The 25,481-nt window shown below is 38.6% G+C and overlaps 4 protein-coding genes across 11 annotated transcripts; 2 read left to right on the top strand and 2 right to left on the bottom strand.

Annotated features, from left to right (window-relative positions):
• Positions 1-986: 986 nt before the first annotated feature.
• LOC131319618 (gibberellin 20-oxidase-like protein) lies at positions 987-4,978 on the top strand. The gene is made up of 3 exons (XM_058349973.1): positions 987-1,367; positions 2,178-3,543; positions 3,877-4,978. Exons 2-3 carry the CDS (start codon positions 3,191-3,193, stop codon positions 4,472-4,474), a joined length of 951 nt encoding a protein of 316 aa, XP_058205956.1. The 5' UTR covers positions 987-1,367; positions 2,178-3,190; the 3' UTR covers positions 4,475-4,978.
• A 2,405-nt stretch (positions 4,979-7,383) lies between these two features.
• LOC131319617 (probable prolyl 4-hydroxylase 12) lies at positions 7,384-11,366 on the bottom strand. 4 transcript variants are annotated; one of them, XM_058349969.1, is made up of 7 exons: positions 11,157-11,366; positions 9,335-9,454; positions 8,998-9,055; positions 8,805-8,906; positions 8,300-8,357; positions 8,027-8,199; positions 7,384-7,939 (listed from the first exon to the last, which is right to left on the bottom strand). In XM_058349969.1, the coding sequence occupies exons 1-7, from the start codon at positions 11,225-11,227 to the stop codon at positions 7,571-7,573; spliced, it is 951 nt and encodes a 316-aa protein (XP_058205952.1). In that variant the 5' UTR covers positions 11,228-11,366; the 3' UTR covers positions 7,384-7,570. The 4 variants fall into 4 exon arrangements, with proteins under 4 accessions (XP_058205952.1, XP_058205953.1, XP_058205951.1 ...); XM_058349970.1 differs by having other exon boundaries at positions 7,384-7,942; positions 9,335-9,451; positions 11,157-11,341; XM_058349968.1 differs by having other exon boundaries at positions 7,384-7,942; positions 11,157-11,339.
• Positions 11,367-12,468: 1,102 nt separating this feature from the next.
• Positions 12,469-14,128, top strand: LOC131319621 (large ribosomal subunit protein eL36y-like). 2 transcript variants are annotated; one of them, XM_058349979.1, is made up of 4 exons: positions 12,469-12,625; positions 13,149-13,252; positions 13,415-13,614; positions 13,816-14,128. In XM_058349979.1, exons 2-4 carry the CDS (start codon positions 13,151-13,153, stop codon positions 13,844-13,846), a joined length of 333 nt encoding a protein of 110 aa, XP_058205962.1. In that variant the 5' UTR covers positions 12,469-12,625; positions 13,149-13,150; the 3' UTR covers positions 13,847-14,128. The 2 variants fall into 2 exon arrangements, with proteins under 2 accessions (XP_058205962.1, XP_058205961.1); XM_058349978.1 differs by having other exon boundaries at positions 12,492-12,625; positions 13,146-13,252.
• A 687-nt stretch (positions 14,129-14,815) lies between these two features.
• On the bottom strand, positions 14,816-22,918 carry LOC131319608 (uncharacterized). Of its 4 annotated transcripts, none has more exons than XM_058349953.1 (11): positions 22,330-22,918; positions 21,191-21,277; positions 20,787-20,924; positions 19,876-20,426; positions 18,506-18,594; positions 18,301-18,404; positions 18,089-18,185; positions 17,587-17,662; positions 17,382-17,496; positions 16,770-17,301; positions 14,816-15,661 (listed from the first exon to the last, which is right to left on the bottom strand). In XM_058349953.1, exons 1-11 carry the CDS (start codon positions 22,586-22,588, stop codon positions 15,160-15,162), a joined length of 2,550 nt encoding a protein of 849 aa, XP_058205936.1. In that variant the 5' UTR covers positions 22,589-22,918; the 3' UTR covers positions 14,816-15,159. The 4 variants fall into 4 exon arrangements, with proteins under 4 accessions (XP_058205936.1, XP_058205938.1, XP_058205935.1 ...); XM_058349955.1 differs by having other exon boundaries at positions 19,876-19,964; positions 22,330-22,917; XM_058349952.1 differs by having other exon boundaries at positions 19,876-20,924.
• Positions 22,919-25,481: the final 2,563 nt, after the last annotated feature.

Here is a 25,481-nt window from a genome sequence, read left to right as displayed (position 1 = left end):
TAACGAAATAGGAGCAAAAATAAATTATTCTATTTCTTTCACAATTTGCTACTATCATCTCTGTTTGGAACTTAAGGAAAGGAAAAGAAAGAAAAACTAAAGGAAATGAAAAGAAAGGAAAACTAAAAAGCTTTCCCTCTTATTGTTTGGTTGGGAAAGAAAGAGAGTTTAAGTTTTGAAAATAATAAATTTTTCCTTCCTTCTTCCTCCCATTCTATTTTCTTTTCCTTCCTTTTTTTTTTATCCACAGGTTCCAAACAGAGCCTAAAAAAGAACCTATTTTCCACCTACTTAGGTTGTGTTCTAGAAACAAATCAAGAACTTATTTTTTGTTGAATAAGAAGGGTTGTTCCGGAAAATAAGAATGGTGGTAATTATTTTGGAAGAATTTATATAGATACCAATGGGTGCCGGGAGGGAAATCGTACCGGCGGCCGTGCAGGGCTGTCTCCTGCCACCGGACGGCCGATCCGAGCCGTTTAAAAATTCTAAAAAAAAAAACCCGAGGGGGCTGGCGCGGGAATCAACGGCATCCGAGGTGTGTAGGGTGCTTGATCCGGGCACCCCTTTTCCGTATATATATATACTCCATATGATAATTTTTTTTTAGAATTTTTGGACGGCTCGGATCGGCCGTCCGGTGGCTGGAGACGGCCCGGCATGGCTACCGGTACGATTTCCCTCCCTCGGCGCCCATTATCATAGCAACAGTCTTATTTTTTGTATAAGGCAACTTCAAACTCAAAAATCATGTGTTTACGCAAATAATTTTCCTATCACTATGGATCTTGTTTGATAGATCTTAATACGGTGCAAAAAAATTGAATTTTATTTATTTATTTATATCATTTTTAAGTTTAAAAATGTGAAAGGAACTTTTTATTTGAATTTTGTGAAATCACTTTTCTTATTTTTTTAAAAAAAATAACAAAATAAGTATTTATTTTTTAAGAAAGTTTCCGGAACATAGCCTTAATCCCAAATAAAGCGGAGGGGTTCAGTCGTAAAATCAGTCGCAAGATCATCCACTGCAGGAAAAAAATCGAGTTCATCAAATCATTAGTCTCTGTATACGATTCTGATCGACAATCGATTCGATTCCCCTTATTCACTAGCTTTTCTGTGTCGAAAAAAATACTTTGGGTGTAAAATGGATGAGAAGAGAGAGAACAACGGCGGGAAGAAGATAATGTCACCATGTGATGTAGAGGCACTGAAGAAATGCTTAGAGGAAACCAAAGGGGACTATTTTAAATGCCAATCGCACATTGAAGCCTTCAAATCCTCCTGCTCTCTCAAGAAGCCCCCAAGTTCGTCTTCCCAAACCGTGATCAAGACTGGTGTGGTCTCCGATCTTTAGGATTCAGGTCATTAAGTTTGAATTGCAACTTTTTTTTTGGCATAATTTCTGGTTTCATTGTAATGTTCTATAGTCGTGAATTGTTAGTTTGTGTGAAATCGTTGAATCGATTGACTCAATAAAAAAGTTAATTTTGATGCCCACTATGGTTTACTTGTTTGGGGATTTTGTGGAATGGATTTGGTTCATCTTATTATCATGTCGCGAAAGTATTGGTGTTGTAAACGATTTGGTGAAGAACCCTGAGGGTTAGCCCTGGTGGTCGGTGGGCTTTGCTCCCAAGATTGTCCAGGTTCGACTCTTGGGGCCGGACTGCAAGAAAGTAATATGGTGAGTTCCTAGTCCTGGCTGGCCTGCCTTTGACCGAACAGAGGAAGAGATTAGTTGAGCTTGAACGTCAAACCAAACCAAAAATAAAAAATAAAATGGGGAAGAGAGTTTGAATTCAGTTTTTGCTGTGAAATATGATTTTTTTTTTCCCTTTGCATTTTGTTGTCATATGTATTTGCTTATAGATCCTCTCTTTTGGGACTCAAAAAATGGCCACTTATTTTAGTGGCTGTGTTTGCGATTTATGATTTAACTTCAACCAGCCGTGGTGGTACTTCGTCCACATCCTCCATCTTTAGGTTTTTGAATTGGCCTAATTTGATACCCCTACACAAATCCAGATCCAATGCCTTTCCTGAATCCTGATAAATTTGAGTTTTTGGTTGGGTGGAATTATTGTTTTTGTTGTCAATTACAAGTCATAACTTACCGTGTCCGACTTCATAAGCGAGAAACTACGAAGTCGAATCCCTTTTTGTTGTTTTAGGCCTGCTAATAGAGATGTACACAGGGTTCCATTGGCTTGCTCTTCACAAGAATCTCCTCCTTGGATTCCATCTCCTCTTCGAGATCTGTTGGATGTTCTGTTTGTTGATTCTTCTTCTCTGTAGTCTAGCCTACAAGGGAATTTTCTTCTATTCAGATTTCAAAAGTACAAAGTTGTTGTCCTTTCCCCCTTGTTTAATGGCTTCTGTCGTGCCAACTCTACTCCTTGAGGTCAAAATCCCAACCTTGTTAACCTCACATGGCATAAGGGTCTTTTGTTTACTTTTGTTGTACTTTAGTTGCATCTAGTTTACTGTGCTATAAACATTAGTTATATACTGAGTCAACCTGTTTACGGAATAACATGTGCTTCCAGTAAAGCATGTGAAAAGAAAAGAAAAGATAATAGCTTCAGCTTATTTAATCCAACATGCTGTAGAGCCTACACTGCACCCATTTAACACTCAAGATATTATTGTTATTGTTTGATTAAGTTATACTCCTATAAGGAAGGGTCCTAGAAGAATCTAAGCTCAAGAGCCTATTCAATGCACAATAGAATAGGCAAAGTACAGATGACCAGCACAACTCCATCATTCCTGCGTTTTGCTTGCAGATTAATGGAGTATAATCAAAAGCTTCCTTTTCCTTCAAATAAGAAACCAACAAAAAATAAGAGAGCTCTTTCCAGTTATAACTAACCTTATTTGGCGAAGTTTTGCATCACTGTCTTCGTAACATGGTTGTAGTTCATGACTATAACAACTTGCCCTGACTTAACTATGATTTTACTGCTGAGACCAGACCTTGTATTGGTTTTTTTTTTCCCCTGATCTGGAGCTTGTATTGTTTAAATGGCCATCTGTATAATGCAGAAATGTTTGTCTCCTGATGTATATACACAACTATATGCATCTTTATGTGTAGATTCCTTTGATAGAACTATATATTCTACACATATTCATCACCCCAAACCAGCTGATTAAACTGTCCTCGATATATTTCTGAACAATAATGCCTGGAACTCAGACCTCTCTGGAGCTCCCATTGTTCGACATCTCCCAGCCCATAAGTGCAACCTCTCTTTCTTCCCTTTCTCTAGGCTGCAAAGAATGGGGTTTCTTTCGCATCATCAACCATGGAGTTTCCAAAGATCTTTACAGCAAACTCTATACTGTTTCAAACCATATTTTCAGCCTTCCTTCCGAGCTGAAACTCAAACTAGGGCCCTCATCAACCTTGAAAACCTACACTCCTCACTTCATTGCCTCACCTTTCTTTGAGAGCCTTCTGGTGTCTGGACCTGACTTTTCTGCCTCAGCACAGAGTTCTTCAGAAGTCCTCAACCAGTCAAGTTCAGAATTCAGGTAAGGAAACACTTTCTATATCTTTTTTGAGGCATTTAAAGCAATAGGAATCCTTCAAAATGTAAATGCTTGTAACTCAGGGAATAATCACCAAAAAGAATGCACATATTATTCTCTCTCTCTCTCTCTCTCTCTCTCTCTCTCTCTCTCTCTCTCTCTCTCTCTCTCATATTCTAGAACTTTTATTTTCCATTTTTGAAGTCTGATTACTTCTGAGAAAATAGTCTGTTTATAGTAAATGGTTATGTTTTACATGCTTTGGCAACAGCCTTTTGTATTTCTGTCCCCTCTACTGAACTGGTTTTGTTTGTCTATCAACTTGCTTTTTGCTAGTGAGATTCTGAGAGAGTATGGAAACCGAATGACGAACCTATCGAAAAGCATAATCCAGATAGTGCTCATGTGTTTAGGGGAAGATTTTGAGAGGAAATTTGAATGCGAATTCACCAACTGCCATGGCTATTTAAGAATAAACAACTACTTGCCGCTTGAGTGCATGAATCACAAAGAACTTGAAGGTCTTGGCATGCACACTGATATGAGCTGCGTAACCATCGTTTACCAGGACCAGATTGGTGGGCTCCAAGTAAGATCAAAGGAAGGGAATTGGCTCGATATAAATCCATGTGATGATACTCTGGTGGTGAATATTGGAGATTTAATGCAAGCCTGGAGCAATGGAAAGTTGAGATCGTCCGAGCACCGAGTTGTTCTGAAGCAACCAGTGAATAGATTTTCCCTAGCTTTCTTTTGGTGCTTCGAAGATGAGAAGCTCATTCTTGCACCGGAAGAGGTGGTTGGGGAAAGGAACTTGAGGGTCTACAAGCCATTTGTCTGCACTGATTATATGAAGTTTAGAGAGAACAGTGAGAGAGGGAAGTTTGAGAAAGTTGGGTTCACTGTGAAAGATTTTGCAGGGACTGGAGGATGAAGAAAGTTGGGTTCAATCTCTCTTCAAAATTATGCATTCTTTGATCTTTTCTGTGTGTTTTGGAGCATTTAATTTTGATGAGAGATTGAATAAGCTAAGAAAGTTTGGATTTTCTAAGGTGGGATTTGTGAGTTTTACTCTTGAGTGCTTGTTTTTAGTATGTGGTAGTTTGGGCCTAGGTTCCCAGGTACACCCACATCCATGATGATGTGAGTTTTTTTGTTTTTTTTTTTCCCCTGAGAGTGTCGTGAGAATCTTGAAACACGTGAATCGCGAGTGACAATCGTAAAAATGAGAGTTCACTAGAGCAGGATTAGACTAGAGGATCTCTCATGTTTTAGTTTCTAGGGGGCAGTGTTGTTATTTTTAAATCCACAATTGCTAGCTGATTTATGTGTCGGATCTGGTGCTCATTTGTTTATTTCTTCTGCATCTGAATGTTAAAACTCGTCCGAGATGGACCTTTCGGTAATATGAATGCCTTGTAAATGCTGCATGGATTTACTACTTGTTTTCCCAATATGCACCTATGGGTTTTTTTTTTCCGTTTTTTTTTTATCCGAATAGCATACCTATGGTTGAGAAATTACTACCTCCATCTCTAATTGTTGTGGCTTTTTTTTTTTTTTGAGACCTCACAAAAAATTGTCTATATCTCTCAATTTATAATGATTTTGAAATTTTTGTTTAAAAAAATTAAGAGAGCTGATAATGCCAAAACCATTTTTGTTCCTGCCAAAACCATTTTTGTTTCTGTCAAAACTCATTCATTGCTTGACTTAATTGTCCTTTACTACATCACTTTACGAAAAATGCCCCTTCAAATCCAGAGGATTATTTTTGTTTACGTCTCTTCTCAAATTACCTCTGGTTTTGCTCGTGAATTGCATTTTTGCTTGATGTTTAATTTTTGTTTGCTTCTCTTCTAAAATTAGCTCTAGAATTTGCTCATGAATCCTTGCATTTTTGCTTGAAACGTGGAACTGGAAAACGCATTGCACTTGTGGGATTTTAAAGGGTATTTTCGTAAAGTAAGTGATGTAGTGGAGGGCAATTAAGTCATGCAATAAATGAGTTTTGGCAGGAACAAAAAAGGTTTTGACAGGAACAAAAAGGGTTTTGGTATTATCAATTCTCAAAATTAATTGAGATTTATCAAATAAGATCCGTATTAAATATATAAAAAATATTATAAATTAAAATATGTAGACAATTTTTTGAGACATTCCAAAAAAGAAACAAGCACAACATTGTGAAACGAAGGGGGGTAGGAACTCTATCAATCAAGTTGGACCCTACGAAGGTTGCTAAAACAAACCAATGAATGCAGTTTTTCAAATTTGCTTCACTACCTTGGAGCATGCTTGGCCACAAACCTGGGGATATTGGAGAGTTTGCCCGGTCTCAAGGTGCGTGCAAACTGAATCCGATCATCAAAAAACCAAAAAAAAAATACTGGCCACAAAGGTTTCTTATTGATTAGCCTATAGTCAGAAGAATCAAAAGTAAAGAATTCAGAGGGACAGCACGTCCAGAGGCAGCTAGGATCTTCAGGCCAACTTACCAGTCAGGTCAAAGCGGCAGACCATTTACTTTGCAAAACACCAAGTTCATCATTCAATGTGCTGGTGTGCAATTTGAACAACTACCAGGAAACACCCAAGAGGCTACGATGCGGGGACAACTCATTTGAGTCATCGCTCCTCCTCATGTACGAAGATTCTCAATGTAATGCTACGTAACCTTCCTAACGTATCAGTTTCACATACCGGAAGATTCTCAATGTAATGCGACGTAACCTTTCTACCGTATCGGTATCACGTACGGGCATAATCCAGGGTCATCACCAACTCCCTTTTAATACCTTCATGTCCTCCCAAAGGGCCCACAATCTATTACGGAACAATCCCAATAACACGAACAGATTGTGGTTAGCGCAACAACAAATGAGAGTGCACTCGAGAATTGCATGGACATGTGCGTGCAACTGTAATGACGAAAATAAAAACTACTGGAACTCACCCAAAATGCCAAGTGAGACCATTACAATTTTGTTCATTGCTCCTACTTAAGTACCAGAGGTCCACATTATTGTGTCTATATGAACCACGCAATCAATGCATTTGATTGTGTGGTACATTCAATCCTCCAAAGTAAAATGAGATACTCCTATATGATCTAAACCATGAAAGTTTGTGGTGTTCTCCAGTTGCGTTACAGCTGACAGGATGTGGACATGAAAATGAACATGAACTCGGTGAGTTGAAAACCACTCCAGGGCTTAAAAAAACCATCTGCTAATTGTTTTTTTTCTTCCTAACAAGGAACAGGCATTCGTAATTACCTCCAGTGTATTCAAAAGCTTATGAAGGCATCCGATTGAGAACCGAGACGAAGAACATAGAAGCCACATGCACTGTAGCTGAGTTAAATCCTACCTCAAGTCGTCCATGTAGACTAGACAGATGCATGAATTCAGCTCAAGATTTTTCTAGCTTTTATACAGTATAATATGTAGCAGCTTTGTTCTCGTGACATTCATTAGGTCCAGCACCATGCCAATTTAGTGTGCCAATTTAGTGGGATCCGTCTATGAACTTTTAACATCTCCTTCCCAATCACTCTCATGAAACATGCATGATGCAGTTTCTTCCATAATGTTGAAAATGGAAGAGCAGCTTACTTTGGATCTCCTTAAGTCATGCTCTCGCTATCAGCCACCCTTAAGTAGTGGTTGTAGAGTAATTTTTCCCCCAAAGTAAGGAAGCCAACTTCAATGAAACCAGAAACTGTTCACATGAGCCCAGCAAAAGTAAAAACATTTATCGTAGAAAACAGAAGGTCTCATTCTATTCACAGAAGATGTTATTTATCACTAAACGATACCCACCCAACCCGAGCTCCACAAATCAAAAATTTATCACTCCACCATGCATTACCATCGAAGCCTGTTGGCGTATGACAAAATATCGTATGATGGTGCGAAATCATCTCTCACAAATGTAATGTATTCCTCTTATCCAATACAAGGGAGAAATGAAATAAGAAAAGGGGAACAAAGAATGCAGAAAATGGAAAAGTTGTGGAAGGTTACCATTAGCAAGCGTTACAACTCTTCCTACATGTTCCGTAGTAGTCAGGAGAACCAATCATGAAGATGGGATTTCTTTGACACTCCCCTGCAGCAGCCCACCTGGTGCAGTTTTCATCCTCATCAGTGCAATCACCATCTTCCAATCGTAGTGGGACCTTTTCTCTATTAACGGCTCTCACATGGAAGAATTTGGTGGCACACCACATCTCCCCCTCAATGACAGGGCATCTTGCATGGGGGCTACTCCTGTCAGGAGATGCATTCAGATGGGTATTGAAGAATAGTATTGCATTCCCTTTAGTGGGTCTTAGCACGGAACTGCTTTTTCTACAGTTGGACCATATCCTGCTCTCCACGTGAGAGTTTTCTAACTGCTGATCACAAAATATAAGGATTCCATTAAAGTCGGACAAAAACAAAAAGAAAAGCTACAGGGGATTTTTGATGTTTGCTCCCACCTCTGACTCTGGGAAGAGGATTTGACCCCCCTGTGAGACATTTGAAAGATATAAAATGACGGTAGCCATCAAAGGCTCGTTGAGTGCTGCATTTGATTTATTACCAAAATAATCATACTTCTCTTTGGCATCTTCAAGCCCAAAATGCAGAACCTGAGAAGGCTTGCTGTTCTCTGAAAAAAACAGAGGAAGTTACATAGTGACAGAATACAAAGATGCATCTTGAATAAGAGAGCAGTTTCAGGAAACCAAGGAGCAGGATCTTGGAAAAACCTTTTGGTAGAAATGTCCAAGATGAAATCCTTTCCTCAATTCTCGCCACAACATCATCCTAGAAAGCACAAAGATTACTATGAGGATCAAAACTTTCTTGTCATCAGAGCATCTCTATTAACACTGCACCATTGGCATACAGGTAATACCATTCAAATTTCAAGCCGAAAAGGAAAAGCTACATTGCAGGCAAGATAGGAACAAAGAGTATTGAAGGGGTTAAAAGACAGGTTACATGCCCTAATTACTTAACGTGAAATTCTGCTTTAGCTCTACAAGATTACCCTCGAACGAGAACCACATTCACCTACTGATTACGGAGAGGGAGAGAAAAAAAACCATGTGCAATCACCTAAAAGACAGAGAAGTGCATACTCTCACCTGGTATGTAACTAAGTAAAATAAATCATAATTTCTACTTTCAGCTGAAGCTGAAGCTACCTGAACTGATGGAGGAATATATGAAAGACCTGTGATATGTATGTTGGTCAAGTGTAAAACTCACAATCATAATCAAAGAGGTTTCTGAATTGGTGGTCAGCTCACTAGTGTTAGCTTTCCCAGAGTCACCACCATTCCTCATAGAATTCTCCTTCTTGCCCTCTGCCTGAACACAAAGAGATACTTGTTAATCCAGTCACGGCAAGTAAGTGCAAGGGAAAAAGTAATTGCTATAGAATGACAAAGCAGGGATTTACCAAAGTGATAAGGTGGTCACACTCCTCTTCTGATAGAAAACCTCTATATAAGAAGACCCTGTCCCAAGTAAAATAAGGCCATTTTTCAGATGATTAGAACAAGAAAGACATAGAATTCACGATAAACACATAGTTTTTTTTTTTTTGTTATATAACAAGTAACAACTACCATACTGGGAACGTTGAAAAAACTAACAAATCACAATGTGCATTGAAATCACAAACAACAACAGGGTTTGCCATGATTATATTACTATACGCCTATACCATGTTACTATCAAGACACATCACATAAAGGACATGAAGAAGCAACAGAGGATACATTAGAGTACCTGACCTTGGTCGCCAAGAGAGTTGGACAACTTGTGATGGGTTGATTCGGTTGTACTTAATTGGACGGCCCAATTGTATGATACTTTTTTGGTTCACATACTTGCTTCTCAATTCCTTTCGGCTACTGAAGACAAATGGAAGGGATAATTAGCAACACCTTAATGTATCAAAAGCATTCAGTTTTAATTAAAACGTCGCAAATCTACTTTCAGCAACTTATGTAGCTAAAGAACATGGGTTAAAAAGTGAGTGATGTATGATCATCACTGAAGTACGAGAGTTGAATAGCAAGAATATACTTAGTTCCCATGAAAAGTTGATTTAAATCTTCCGTATACAAAGGACTAGTTTGAGCCTTATTGAGGATCCAAATTTATCCATGCCATCCAAGAGCAAAAAGTAATTTCGAACGTAAATTAGTTTTGTTCATACTTCATATATTGAGGAGTAACATATCCAGAACTCTTTATACAAATAGCTGTATGCCCCTGTCGCAAGTTCATGCACATTGCAGACTAGTTTTGTGAAGACTAGCAGACAAGGCACACTAGAAACAACGGATGGAGGACCTGAAAGACTTAGAATCACTTGTTCTCACTTGTAAGTTGGTTTTGAATATCATTGTAGACTGCAACATATTTATAAAATATGCAAAGTAAAACTATACTGTCTATTCATCCAATCAGATAGATATCGCTTCTTGGAAGAAGCAAACTTAACTGAAGTTTCTTTACTCCACTTGAACTTTATTTGTCATTTTGAAGTAGAGCGTAGTGTAATCTTAGCATACAATTAGCTTCAAAGCAACAAACAGGATAGCACTGTCGCCGACATTTTTTCACCATTTCAGAATGATGAAAATTGGCTGCTTTCAATTCAAAAAAACTATTCTCCAGTTATACGGTGGCAGTATTAATTACTATCCTCCCTCAGACTATGGTGGTTGCCTTGAAAATCCCCTCTCCTATCAAAATTTCATTTGCAACATAGGGAGAAGACAAAAATTGATCAACAAAAATCAGCTTTCGTACTCTCGCTCAATTATGTCATTTAAAAGCTGAAAAAAAAAAAAGGACGAAAACACACACTCAGCCCTTATTTACGGAAATTCCAAAAACCATCACTTAACTGTTATAGTAGAAGGTAACAAGTTTTTTTTTGGTAAGTAGAAGGTAACAAATTGCACTTCATTTTGAACCTGATTTCACCTCTCAACTGAGCAAACGTTCTTCACAGTCATACTTTGGCTTGAAGGTCAAGACAAAGTGTAAATCTTTTAGAGCATCTCCAATGGGGAGCCAAAACGGCAGCCAAAGCCATGAAGGCCAAAAAACCCAGGTCCAGTGGGGAGCTCAGCCATTTTTGTGGCCAAATTCGGCTGCGGCCATTTGTGCCACATCCGATTTCCCACTAGTTTCAACTACCAAAAATCCAAATCAATGGCGTAAGACTCGTAACTTAAACTTCGTTACAAATTGAAGCCCATACTTTAGTTTCACTGTTGCGTAATTTTGTTGTTTTAATAAACAAATAATAAAGCCTATCGCGGTACCAACCTCACTCGAGCAATTCTACCAATTGTTCAAGAAAACAAAAATATCGGAGGGCGAAGAGAAATTCCAATCAGAGATTATAGCCCGACAAAATTACAAGCATTTTAGTCCCTCAAATTCATATATGCAGTGCGCGGAATCAATTCAAGTCCAAGCCTATACCTATATTGCTGACGATTAACAACTATTTCCAATAACCAATAGAACCTTCATTCAATCAAACAAAAGCAAAAGTCAACCTAAAAGTACGAGAAATCGAGATGGGTTTCTTACGTTTCTGCGTAGAGGCTGGAAACACAACACGCGAAAGCCAAAAGGAGGAGAATTGGAAGAAGGGACGCCATTGGTAGACTCTACCAATTTGAACCCGAGGAAGAGCTATTTTCTAATTACAGAATATGCGAAGAAAGAGATTCATACAAGTTCATGATGGGGTTTGGATGTTGCGGCGCAGCATGTAAGTTCATGCTATTTACTCGAATTATATCAAGCTTGGATTTTGCAATTTTATTTTTATTTTTACTCGACGAATACATTTTAAAGAGTAAAAAATTATGATAAAAAATTAAAAGCATTCACATAAGGTGAAAGATGTCTACAATCTTTATTGTTTGTCGTCTTATCATTACTATCTAATCAGAGATTATTAATTCTTTTCTGTTTTTTTTTTTTTTTCCGATTCTTCTCTATAAAACGTACAATTGTTTCAAAAATATTTGATGAAAAATTAAACAAAAATTGGTCAAACCTTAATAATACTGACTATTTGCAAAATATATTAATTTAAGTCAAACTTGATCGTTATAATTTATAATTATTGTTCTCTATTGATGACATTTAATTCTTTTGAAAATGACTATTTGGTACATGTTTTAAGCAATAAGATTGAAGTGGCTATTTTTGTGGTCTTACAAAAAATAAATTTTTTTAAAATTGCTTTTCACACTCTCCTTTTTTATATTTACACTTATTTTTTTGTCTTTTAACAAAAAAAAAATCACTTTTAACTCTAAAAAATAGAAAAAATGAGAGTGAATATCAAAAAATAAAGTGTGAAAATTAATTTCCTTTTTTTCCTAAATCAACAGCATATATAGCTTTTTCCAAAAAAAAAAAAAAACAATCACCCGCAAGAGAAACTATATTTACTTTTCTAATTGCAAGAAATAATTCCACTAATAGCAATCCAAGTACCAAATTTGCCCCAGCCTTTTCTCATTATCTCCGTACAACTCCAAAGAAATTGATATACACACTCCCCATTACTAAAATGTCCCTGTATTTTATAAAATACAAGGGCATTTTATGTCTTGTTTGGATTAAATTTTGAAAAAAAAAATTACAATTCAAAAACTAAAAAATAACCTCTATTTTTAATCATCAGTCTTTCTTTTTTATTCTCTTCAATCATTATTATTATTTTTCTCTCTATCTCTCTTCACTCATTATCCCTATCTCCAATTATTACCTTAATTTCTCTCTTCACTCATTATCCAAAAATCAAACTCAAAATTTTTCAAAACATCGTCCAACCAAGGCATTAATAACTTCATCCAAAAAGAGAAAAAAAAAAAGAAAAGAAAAGAAAAGGGTGTAGGTGGAGAAATGGGAATGGGGATGTGGATATCAATTCCCCCAACTCCAAAGGTCGACATATATAAATTCTACCTCCCAAAACCCTAGTTCTTCCTTCAACGGTTCAACCTGTCTCAGATCTCAGCAGATTATCCCAGCAATTGAAGGTAAACAATAATCTGCAACAATCTTCTCGATCTTCTATTCATCTTTACTCATACTCTCTGGTTTTGAAAATTTGGTGCTTTCATGTAAACTGAACTTCAGTTGATTTTGCGAGTTTAACTGTGCCTACATATATCTGTTTGTCATCTGTTGCCACTGAGAAAAACCAATCTTTTCACTGTTCTTGATAACCCAATTCGAGTATATACATGGTGTTCGTCGTCTGTCTCTGTAATTCACGCTTTTGTTGTTCAAACTGCTATGCATTGACCTTGGGGTTTGGCCCAATGGTCGTGCAGCGCTCTTTTGAAGCGTAAGGTTAGGATTTGACTCCTATTGACAGGAGGTTAGCCCTCATAGTAATTTAACATATACTAACATCTAACATCCTATGTTGGGCAAAAAAAAAAAAAACTGTTATGCATTTACATTTTGCAAGTTTGTTGTGAAGCACTAACAAGCTGAAAAAAAGGGAAAGAAAGAAAGAAACTAACTGGAGTGCATTTGGGTGTGTTATTGAAGCAGGTATGGCTCCAAAACAGCCAAACAGTGGCGTCTTTGTGGGTTTAAACAAAGGTCATGTTGTGACCAAGAAAGAATTGGCTCCACGCCCATCTGATAGGAAAGGGGTTAGTTGATTCTCTACCTCTTGAATTCACTTCAGTCGCAGCTATATAAATCTTTTTGATGTTTTTATCTCACATTAATAGTGTGAATGCAATGATTACATTTACATGTTTGAGATTGTAAGTGGGGCTAAATGTTTGGTGGATTTGGGGTTTGTGCTTTAGAAAACCAGCAAAAGAGTCCACTTTGTGAGGAACCTGATAAGAGAAGTTGCTGGGTTTGCACCATACGAGAAAAGGATTACTGAACTTCTTAAAGTTGGAAAAGACAAGCGCGCACTGAAAGTGGCAAAGAGAAAGCTGGGCACTCACAAGCGAGCCAAGAAGAAGCGTGAGGAGATGTCTAATGTCCTCCGCAAGATGAGGTAGTTTTCCTACTTTTCTTGCCAATATCACCAGAAATTACTCATGTCGTGAAATTCGCATTTTGTGCTCCAGGTTTTCCATGTTGAGAACCTTTTAAAGAACTTGGAACCATAGAAGCATTTCACCAAGAAAGATAGATTGATGTTTGGAAGCTTTAGATTAACTCATGTTCTTATCATTATTTTTGGCATGGCATGCAGGTCTGCCGGAGGTGGGGAGAAGAAGAAGTGAAGCCCCCCCATCCGCTAGATTTCTAATGGTCTTCAATTTGAAACATGAAACTTCTCCGCTTGGTTGACAACTGAGTAGTCCAATATTTGTTTTCTTTTATAATGTATTGGTGATAGTTATCTTCAGAAACTCCATATCCTTCAAGCATAAAATATAAACTGATTGTTTCTTACTACTGTTTAATCCAGCATTCATTTTGGATGTAAATTTCCTATTCCGGTAGATTGAAGTGAAGATTGTAGCCATTGTTTGTGAAGTTTATGTTGGAATGGTTTCTCTCAATAGTGGTTTCAGTGTACTTTTCTGTTTGGCATTATATGTTCTACATCAAATGACCCACACGTGGATTGTTGCGAGAAAATAATGCCTGGTACTAAGTTGCCACCCAAGGCGTCTATATGTGCACTGAGAACGGAAACTGAATTTGGAGATGAAATGGGAAGGAGATGTTCATTGTCTCGACATCAATCTTTCTAGCCATCTGATGTCCAAATGTAGTCGGTGTTCATTTACTTTCTTGTTTTACAGAAAAGCTACGTGCACAGCATGCCGTGCACGTAGCACAGCATGCTGTGCTCCTTGTTTTATGGTCTCCAGATCAAACTGTTTTCAATTGATGGAACTCATAAAATCTGAAGGTGAATCTGCATCTCTAAACATCATCTATGCTTTTGAATTGGTGTGGTATTTGGCACTTTTCCCTTGCTTGTGAGATCTAACTTTTTGATCCTTTCCATGTGGATTGAACTTAGTGATCCAAGCTGCATTCTGTTGGGCAATGAGAGATTGGCCGTAGTTGTATCGCAAAGGACTACTCTACAAAGCATGTGTAAATGTATGAAGGCAAGCAAATCCTTTTGAACACTGGACATTAATGGGCTTTTCCACGTCTTATTCTTCCTCATATGTTCCGTGGATCCGAACCGTCTTGCATCACTTGCTAAATTCAGAATTATTCATAATGAAAAGTTACGTGGAAATCTATGATAAGTAATCATTCAAATTTCAAAATCTTATTCCACAACGTTTATCATATAAGATCAACCAAGATTTTATTGAGGATTGACAGGGACCTAATGAAAGCAAAAATTCCCTACTTGCTCAATTTTTTGTACAAGAATACAATTATATTGGCACTGATTTTCCTCTTCATACCCGGATCCTATCTCGAAAGGGTGAATTTTTCAGCACATTAAAACCAGAAGAAAAAAGGTTAAAAGGGAGAATATTGGATAATAAATATCCGACTTCTTGGAAGTGATTAAACCAAAACAAAAATAGATTACTCGTGAAGTGTTTCGGATGCAGAGGGTTCATATCTTGAACTTCTGAGCGAGCTTCTCTGCTCCTTCCTTGCACTCTTCTCCAACCTTCTTTGCTCTTTCCTTACAATCTTCCCTAACTTTCTTTGCTCCTTCCTTGAGAGCCAAAGTAAACTCGTCTAAGGAGCTAACAATTTTGGACATGGCGTTATCTCTTAGTTCTCTTGCCTGTTGAACTGTGGGGACCAATCCCTTCAAATGAGATATCAAAGAAAGAACTTTCTGGATGATATTGGAAATGGTATCTTTGGCTTTCCCTCTAACATCAACAGCCATTGCCTTGAGCTTGTCTACCAAGTTCTCAGCCCTGCTCACTGTTCCTTCAACTGACAATTGCTTTCCCGCATCAAGCCATGTCACCCCAACGTTTTCCTCTTCACGGAGGTCATCGTCAACGACCACTTTGATGCCATGCCTCTCCCAGCGATCTCTAGCCTCTTCCAGAACTTTTGCTTGCTCTCTTGCTCTTTTTGCCTCGTCTTCAGCCCAAGCCCTGGTTGACAATTTGAGAATAATTGTGGTTAGACGTATCAAATATGTGAGTCATAGCAAAATTTCAATATGACGTCTATCTGTAGTGCTAAAATACAATACTTTGATCTCTTATCTATAGCGTATGCATTTCCCTTTACGGCTAGATGAACCTCAACACCCAGATCTATACCATCAGTCTGAGATGAACGAATAACTAGCTTTTGTAACACCTAAGCAACTGGAAGTGTCTCCATAAATTCAATTAATGCCCCAAAAAACCCCACTATAAGTGGTTATCAGATAATTTAGATGACTATTTAAACTTTGCATGATTGAGTAATTGGACGACCATATGAGGGGGTAAGCGGAGTTGGCTTAGATAAAAGTCAATAAATGTGATTCCAGTTACCATAAAGCCAGAAAGTCAAAAAAATAAAATAAAATTAAGGCATAAACTTCAGCAACTAAGTTGCACCACTTGGATGCATCTATCTATACACAGCAGTATTTTGTCAAATTGAGTGAGAATATATATAGTTTCGGGTTACCACCCAATAGAAGCAGTGCCTGCAGGCAATTTTTTCTATGAACCTTACAACAAGTGTGCGGGCCAAACACCTTCGTTGACGTCAGACTTCTGTTTCTTTTCTACGGTAATAAGGTAAATTAGACATATATTAAAAAATAAGAGTGGTCTACCGAGAAGTACCAATACAAATACTGTATGAATGGAACACAGGGAAAACAGGGGAGCCATGGTGTGTGCAAAACCGAGAACTCTTACGTCATGAATGAAAGTATACACATGCACTAGGATTGCGGTACAACTCTCATGAGTAATTATACACACTCACAGCCATACAATTTTCATAGCACAATTAGATAGAGAAGTTCTTTTTACGCCTGTCAATGAGTTTCAGGTTCCATGATATCTAGAATTTGGAAGACTAGCCAGACAAGCAATACACCCATCTTTTCTACCAAAGGCATATATACTTGTATATATATAGACGTATAAGCAAGTGTTAAACATAATCTATAATCTTTGTTGCGTTTTCATTTTTTCACCACACTTTAATAACATGCCATTACCCCAATTCAAATATTTCATTCAACAACTTCCTCACCTGGCCATGGACAAGGCTTTTCGCTCCACCTCCAGCTCACGTTGTAACCGCACAATCTCTTGGTTTTCAAATTCTGCTTCTTTTAAGAGCTTCCCGAGCCTTTCTTTTTCATAAGATATTTCCACCTTGTTACTCATAAGGCTTTCCAATTGTTCCTCTACCTCATGCCTTAACCTTGAGAGAACTTCCATTTCTGACTCAACAGCAGCACGTTCCTTCATTAAGGCAATATTATCGTTCTCTCGCTCTGCTCTTATGATTTCCAGTTCTACTCTTGCTGCCTCAGCCAACTTTTCCACAGCATCTATCTTCTCCCTTTCCAATAAAAGCTCCTTCTTAAAACTTGCATTGACATCCTTCTCAACCTGAGCTACTAAAGCACTATGTGCAGCAACAGCACTTTCAGCCATAGATTCAGCCTCGATTCGAGCGAGCTCTTCACTGACTATATCAGAACCCTCACCAGTCGCAAGAGCAATGGCAGCCTGGGCATTAGTCACTGGCTTATCTGGCTGGAAAAGCCTTGTATAACCTATCATAAAAGTAACAAACCCTCAATACTAATATACAGGATAGTCCTTTAAGCAACAGTTATGAAGAAACACAACCCACCAAATGCAAGTGCTATTATTCCATTTTCTCCTGCTGACAAGTCAGCCACAAGCGCAGGACATGCATCAGGGTTGATCCTTTCAATGTCTATAAAGCCAGAAAGCTGGTGCAGGATCTGTGGCAAAAACGTTATTAAATTCAAAACTGTCTGATACACAAAGTTATTCTCAAAATCAAACATAAGTCAGCCGCCAATTTATCTAACCTTTTTGTCAGCATCTGGAAGCTTTCTTTTCTCTAGTGCCATCTTCCATGAGACGAGATCCTGACGGGATAGAATGCTGCAGTAATATTGAATGAGCAGATATTGAAATTGAGGAAAAAGAGAAATGATTGACCTACGTAGGCACATAAGAAATCAAGAAACACTTCAGTAATGAATATTAAAACAGTATGTGAAAGTAAATTTAGCATCAAGACCAGCGGATGAAAGAAGAGAAACATGACATGAAAAATAATGGAAAGAATATAACTAGGAGCATGGATAAATTGACAGTTATATAAACCAAGAGCCAAGATGAAGTCTATAGATGCTTGGTTCCTAGATCGCCAGAGGCATGAATATGGTAAGCCTGAAGGCGGAAGGACAGTTTCCACATGACTATTGAAGATAAGCCATGTATCTTCTTTGCCCAAAGCACAGTACAAAAAGATTGGTGTGCAAGAAAGCAACATGAAAAAAAATACAACGCCCCACATTATCCTACCTTTCAGGCGAGAAGCAAAGGGAACTCTGGTCTTCATCTGAAGAAGACATATCACGTCTTGACAGTTTGCTGGAGATAAGTCCAGCTTCTGCCAAGCCTGAAACATCCAACTCAAATTAAAGACCATGATGCAACAAAAATAATTGTCTAGTCAATCAAAGCAACCTATTTAAATGATCCTTTTAGCAGCAAAGTGTGAATCATATTGCTACCTTGAATGGAAGGGAAGTCAGGGTCTTCAGGTGTAATATCATCAAATGCAAGTTCGGTGACATTCTCAATGTACATTGCGGGATACACTTTGGAAACAGTGTTCCTGCAAAAAGTATAATAGAATTGCATTTCCAGTGTAACAGTACTAAACTCTTTCAAAGATTAACATCCTAAATGCCATGATTACACAAGACACATTCATACCTCGACAGAATGCTGCTCGCAGAAACCAACCAACGAGCATACTCACGACGAGTACACAAATCACCTGGTTGAACCTCAGGCTCAATAACCTGAAAACAATGCAGATAATCAAATTCTGGGGACTATTTTCAGATTGTCATAAGAGGTTAAATTATCCCACCATTATGTCGGGACGACTATAAGGTTTCTAATTCCCTTCTTGCCTATTATTATTAACTATACACATTAATACCCCAGCTCTAGCTACACATTGAAGGTCATGCTATGAGCTATTTCTTTATATTATAAAACACGTGAAGGTAATTCAAAAGTAAATTAAAGACTTCAAAAGGCAAAAGAAATCAACTCCTCTAGCAAATGTTATGACTGAAGTAATTTAGATAAAGAACTAAGAGAATCTCCAGCAGTTCGAGGCATTTTGCCAAGGAAAAATGCCATTTTCGACTTCTGTGCACATATATACACATCAATACATATACAAACAGACATATATCCATATCCTCAAAACGAACAGACCAAGATTTGTGTTTGGCCTCCGATGGTCGGATCTTCATCGGCGTCAACCTCGAGTTCCCCGGCACCCCCCTCCGGCCTCCACTTCTCTGTCCACGCCGAAACCCTAAAATTTCCCAAACCAAACACCGAAACGAAATTCCTATTAAAAATCAAATTCCCGGAAATTCTGATCCAACCAATTGACTGAAACTTCGATCCAACCAACAGAGCACGACCGGAACATCACCGTCGAAGTCGGTGAGAGAGAGAGAGAGAGAGTCAATGCCGAGTGCTACAGACTACAGTGACTCACCGGGTGTGGTGAGTCATGTAGCAAAGGTGGAATTGCCGAGGACGAAGGCAAGCTGCTGGAAGAAAGGTTTGAGCCTTGGCTTGGCAATTCCTCCAATCAGAGAAGAGGCGAGGCTGTTGAAGATGCTATGACCAACCGGGAGTGGGACGGGGAATGGGGATCATAAAACTAATAAATTAAGACCAATCACAGGCCATGCTGATACACTGTTGAGCCCTTCTATGCTGCCAGAAAGAGGACAATAAGACCTACAAAGGAACTTTTTGAGCTCTCCACATATTTGTGGGAAACTCTTGTAGCCCATTAAATGGTTAAGACTATCTTTTCAGATTGTGTTCCAAATAGAAGAAGCAAAGGATGCAAGTTCTCCTCATCCCACGAGCAGAGAATCCAAAACTTAACTCTTAAAGTATCTCCTGGTCAACTCTCAACTCATAGAACTAAATATTTACAAGAGAGAGAGAGAGAGAGAGAGAGAGAGAGAGAGAGAGAGAAATGAACTACTTAACACACAACTGAAATCATTCCCATTCCACAGTCCACACAAGTAAAAGGAACATACCTTCAGAACTTGCAATGCAGCTAGTGCTTGGCCCTGAACCTGATCAACAACAGCAGGAACCAAAACTTTTCCAGGAAGCACCTGTAAAGCTGCAGAAACTACAGATGGAGCAGGTATGCCAGCAGAGGAGAAGGAATTCAGAGGACTGGTTGATTCAAAAAATGTTGTACTCTCATTTAGACTATCGGAAGAATTTCCATCTTGTTCATTTGCAAATGTATTGACTACTGGTGACAATGAAGTTGTTCCATTTGACCCATCAGCCTTCAAGTTATGCTCCTGTGATGGTGGCTTATTTCCCTCTTCCAACACGTGTGCTTTGGTTAGGTCAAGATCTTTTCCAGTTGAAAGCAAATCTACAGTCTCTCCATTCAGTTTAAGCATGACCTGGGGCTCTATAACCGCATCCAAGGGTGAATTGTCAGAGATATTCGAAGGTAGAGACCCGATAGGGATGGAGATTTTAGAACTGGAAGAGGAATCAAATGAGAATGTAGAGTTATCTGTTCCGCTTAAGCCAAGCACATCCTTCTGGCTATCAGTGCTAAGATCTGTTGAATAAGCACCAGAGACTGATGAGTTGGTAAGTTTGGCATTGATGAGGTTCTCTTTTAGTTCAGTAACCGGTTCTGACTTATCAGTAACAAGACTGCCATCTAAATTTTCAAAGTTTGAGGTCGCCAAAGAACCATAACCAATTTTGGTCTCAGACAGTGGAGGTGTGCCGGGACTTCTATGAGGAGCAACCGACATGTCATCAATAGCTGATTCATTACGTAAATCTTCTTGAGCGGAAGCATTGTTAAGGGCATCATCACTATTTAACGTGTACCCCACACCAGAACCACTTTGTCTATTTTCGTTAGTTGCCTCATTGTTTTCTGTAGAGAAGGAAGGGTCATTTTCTATACCTGTCTTACTAAGAGAATCATTATCCCTCTTCATATCCTTGCCCTCCTTTTCAACCTGTTCAATTCTATCATACTGGTCATCAGAGGCCAGCACCACTTCCTGCTGTGTTGCCAACGGCTCCATTTCTTGAGCGGTTCCTGGACCAATGTAGATATTCATATGTAAGGAGAAACTAGACAGCAAATGGCTTCATTGAGCTGTGGATCTGTGATTATAGCAAATACCACAGACACGCAGATCGAATATCTTTATAAGATTTGCTACTTTATAGAAGAAGACCTCTAAACCAAGATAAAACCCACACCAAGATTTTGTTAAAGATAAACTCCATGCCCCAAAGTCCCAAACCTGCAAGCTTTAAGACAAAAGTTGATAGTTTGAGTTAGAAAAGTTAATAACTCACTTGAAGGGTTCCGCTTGCTTATAGATAAGGTTACAAAAGTCAGCCCAGCCACAAAAATAACCCCAGCCACTCCTGCTCGTAGTATCCCTGAAAGTATTCTACTTGACAAGTGTCATAAGTGCTGAAAGAACAGCAAGAGCATCAAAATACAAACAATACATTGTACCAAAAGCACTCACATTTTAGTGGAAAACCCTAACCTACTTAATCGGATTCCACTCAATTCTTGAATTTTTTTTAAGATCAACTTCATTGGGAGCACTGAATTCAAGATCAATAGACTATCTCTACAACAAAATGGATGTGTGGTTGAAAACAATACTCAATCGCACTGTTTATCAACTCAAGCAACAAAGCTATCAAAGTTTCTCCATTCCTTCATCAATGCTCATTGGATAATTAACTCGAGTAACAGATAGCAACCAATTATTCTACGGTAACTACTAAACAATATCATCAAAATTTACAAAATAAACCAAACAACAGTTTAATGGAATTCATTGGAATTCCAAATCTATCAGAACATTTTCAGAAGTGTTACTAGTCTTGAAAGACATTCATGACTCCAAAAGCATTGAAACCTGTAATTATAAACATTCATGAAAAGCACCAACATTTGAGATGACCCAACCTATCCAATGTAATCGTATTCTACTCCATCAACGAACTCAAATTTCATCATAAGGACTAAATTCATGATCAATATGTCATCTGAGCCAGAAAATGGGCAGTGGAACTATTCGAAGCAATATTCCGTTTCATTCATACACAAACTCGAGCAAAAAAATATGAACTTCTCTTCTTCTTTTTTTATAATGCAAAGTATCCTGGACCAGTTTGTGCGCACATCAGACTAACCCCTACATCCCCCACAGCCATTTCAGGTCCTCAAGAGTTGTTAGGAAGGAGAATTGAGCGAGAGACCTTAGGAGGGAGCAAACCCCTAATCCCAGGCCAAGACAAAAATATGAACTTTGTCTTCCTTCGTAGCTATAAGTCACATTCGCTAAACAATTTGATGGCAATAAAACCATCCAATTATAGAAATGCACAACATTCCAAACACGACAGTGATACAAAAGTGGTAACTACCAGTTGTAGTAAAAGAACCTCTTTTTTTCCATTTTAGTTTTTTTTACCTCCAAACCACCGTTTTCTATCAGGGTCAATTCGTTCGTCGGCTCCGGTCCAGCCAGAGAAAGCGTCAGCCGAGGAGTTCGAAGTGGTCCACGAATTCCCACCACCGTTTGCACTAACTAAACTTACCACTCGAGCCTGACGACCCAGCTTCCCAAATCGCATACGTAAAAAGACAGCAGGGGATTTTCTTGAATTCAAGGCCAATCGGAGCTGAAAAGAGTTGGGCGACCATGTCGTGCTCGTGCCCAGAGAAGCCATAGGTGAAGATAAGAAATCGCTGAGCGATAGATACGGGGGAAGTGAATTTAGGGTTTGTTTTAGGACCCAACCCAACCCAATTCGCAGTGAGCTGGTTCGAAGTGTGATTTGGTTTTTTTCTCGGTGGAAGAAGACGAGATGGGTAAGGGATTGGAAGGTAGTAGGAGTAATTTTCAACGGTTGTTGATTGGGGTTTTGAAACCCAATTTTAATGTTTGTTTTTGTTGTACGTGGGTGTCGTATCGGAAGAGATCACGAGTTGGATCGCGTTTGTTTCTCTCTCCTCTACCGACAGTTAGTTAACCTCGTCTATTTCTCTCTCTCCAACCAAACTCTTCACGGGCCTCTGGTCACTTGGGACGAAATCTCTTCAGTTCAGTTAGTTTTCTACAGTATTCATATAGGTCCAGTTTGTCCAATTTTTTTACTTTTAAACGTCTCAAATTGATTGTGGAATGAGATATACTTATTTATGGAGCAGCCGTAAATAAGTCTTTTGCAGCAGCAATCAATCACGACCGTCTAAAAGTGTTTTACATGATCCGAATGTTAATAAAACTTTTTCGGATAAGAGTTAACATCCGAACCTTCCAAAATACTTTTGGACAGCAGAAATTGGATGCTGTAAATAACTCTTTACGGAACAACCGTAAAGAAGTTATTCTCTTATCGAATTCAAAAACTCCAAGAATAAAGTCATACCCCTCCGTCCCAATTTATTTGTCCATGTTTTACTTTTATGTGTCAAAAAATGTTTGTCCAGACTAAGGGACCAAAAGCTAGTATTACAAAATTTCCTTCTTGTCCCTTAACATTGGAACTAAAGTAATCTTTTTTCAAAAATTTAAAAGAGAGCAACTTTTGAAAAGTTGAGCATTTTGTATTCCCTAAATTGGACAAATAAATTGGGACAGGAGAGTATCAAAATTTCTTTTTTCATTATCTGTTGATATGAAGCGACAAGTTAAATTTGAATGGAATAACATTTCTAAAAAGTTCAAATTTACAAACGCTAGTTACTAGAGTGCGATTATGTTCACCCACCCAAAAAGTGGAATGAACATTATCCTCTTTCTCGTTGGTTGTTCTCAATACATGACCCCACTCCATACTTATCCTTCTTTACATTAGTAAAAGGAAAAAAAAAAATCACATGGTACACCGATGGAATGATAGTGTTGCGTAAAGTATATGCAGTTGGGAAAACTCTTAACGTTGAGACGGACAGCGAATAATTGTCACCCAGAAATAAAGCTTGGTTGCTTAAGCTAGTAATTGGAACCCACGTTGCCTCTGTCTCCCCAACCGGATGGAGCAACTTAAAAACAACAAATTTTGAAGTTTTACACAAGTCACCATCAGGATTGTTCCAATCCCAATACCTACCTTTGTACCTGTAGTAGATCGCCCTCTTCCTCTTGTGATTGTACGAGATAAGCGGTGCTGGCCTGGGGCGTATCTTCCCGAGCTTTGGTTTAAGCTAGTATTTCTGTACCACTAGCAAAGTCAATTTTCACTAGCTCACTCAATAGGTTGACGCAATTAATTTGACCTTTGCGGCAGTAAATTATATTATCAGTATATAAGTGAGGCCGATCGTTGTCATCACTGTCAATGAAATTCCACGAATCGTATCCAGATTTTAACATAGCAAATCGACACGTACTATCATAGATAACCACAATCTCGTAGTTGTTTGAATTTAGAGATGGATCGGATGGTAGAGTTGCCTTCTCAATAAAGTACTCGGGCTTGGGATCATCATCAAGGTAATATTCATAGAGACCATAAGGATCTTGTAAAGGCGGGAGAGAAACGACTCCACTGGTAAAGGGGTTTAAAAGGATTATGACCGTGGTATTTTTTTCTATAGCTAGTAATCATCCAAAGGCAGATCCTATAAACCTCCTATTACAAGGCATGGGCAAATCAACTGAGTTTCTAATTTCTCCGGTGACGCTAAACAAAAGTCGCCTTTCGATCCACTGTTTTTGTTTGTATCTATCAAGACTATCATCAACATAGGGAGTTTGTTGTGACATGATTTAAAGATGCGTAACCTCTGTTTGTAATCATCAATAGCCTGGTCGAGGGCATAGTGACGCCATTGTCGACAGACACCACTAAACCGCACACAGTCTGAGAACGGAACAAGTTTTTTCTAGAATGGAAAAGATGAGGTTTCTGGGAAGCCATGCCCAATCACGATGTACAGAAGCCAATCTCCCTTCATTCGGTACTTCAGAAAAGAAAGAAGCCATGCTTGAATAGGTAGAACCCGTCTGCAAGAAAGAATATCAGGAGTGATAAAGTTAATCACCAAATCCCTCCTCCTTCCCTCCCATTTTCTCTCTCCAAATCCGAGCCGTTCAAAATCACATCTGACGGCTCAGATATATCAAACAGATACCACGTGGTACCCACTCAGCATTTCTCATTGCTGTGGGTACCGAGTCTAAACCCTTTACTATCGAACCGTCGCCCTTCCGGCCTTCACTATCAAACGAAAAAAAATTCAGTGCCGAGCGGGTACCACGTGATGCCCACTCGCGCATCCGAGCAGTCTATTTCGTGTTTGAACGACTCAGATTTTGAGAGAGAAAAAGAAGAGAAAGTGTTGGGGTGAGAGAGGAGAGAGAGTTTCAATCCAAACCGTTCAACAGCGTATCGGACGGTTCGGATGCGCTGAGCGGGTACCACGTAGGATATACCCGCTTGGCACTAAAAAATCTCTCCTATCGAACCATCGAATTTTACTGAGATGTAATCTCAGCCATTGAGTCCAATTCTCACAAAAAAAATCTCTTTCTTTTCAACGGATTTTGGTCATAATTTTCTAATTTCTTTAGATTTTACTCTCATTGAGATGGGAAGCATCGGTTCTGGGCCTTTT

Source organism: Rhododendron vialii, chromosome 3a (genome assembly GCF_030253575.1).
Source record: "Rhododendron vialii isolate Sample 1 chromosome 3a, ASM3025357v1".
Classification (NCBI taxonomy): Eukaryota; Viridiplantae; Streptophyta; class Magnoliopsida; order Ericales; family Ericaceae; genus Rhododendron; species Rhododendron vialii.
The sequence above is the reverse complement of the archived record's forward strand: the minus strand, read 5'-3'. Positions and strand labels throughout refer to the sequence as shown.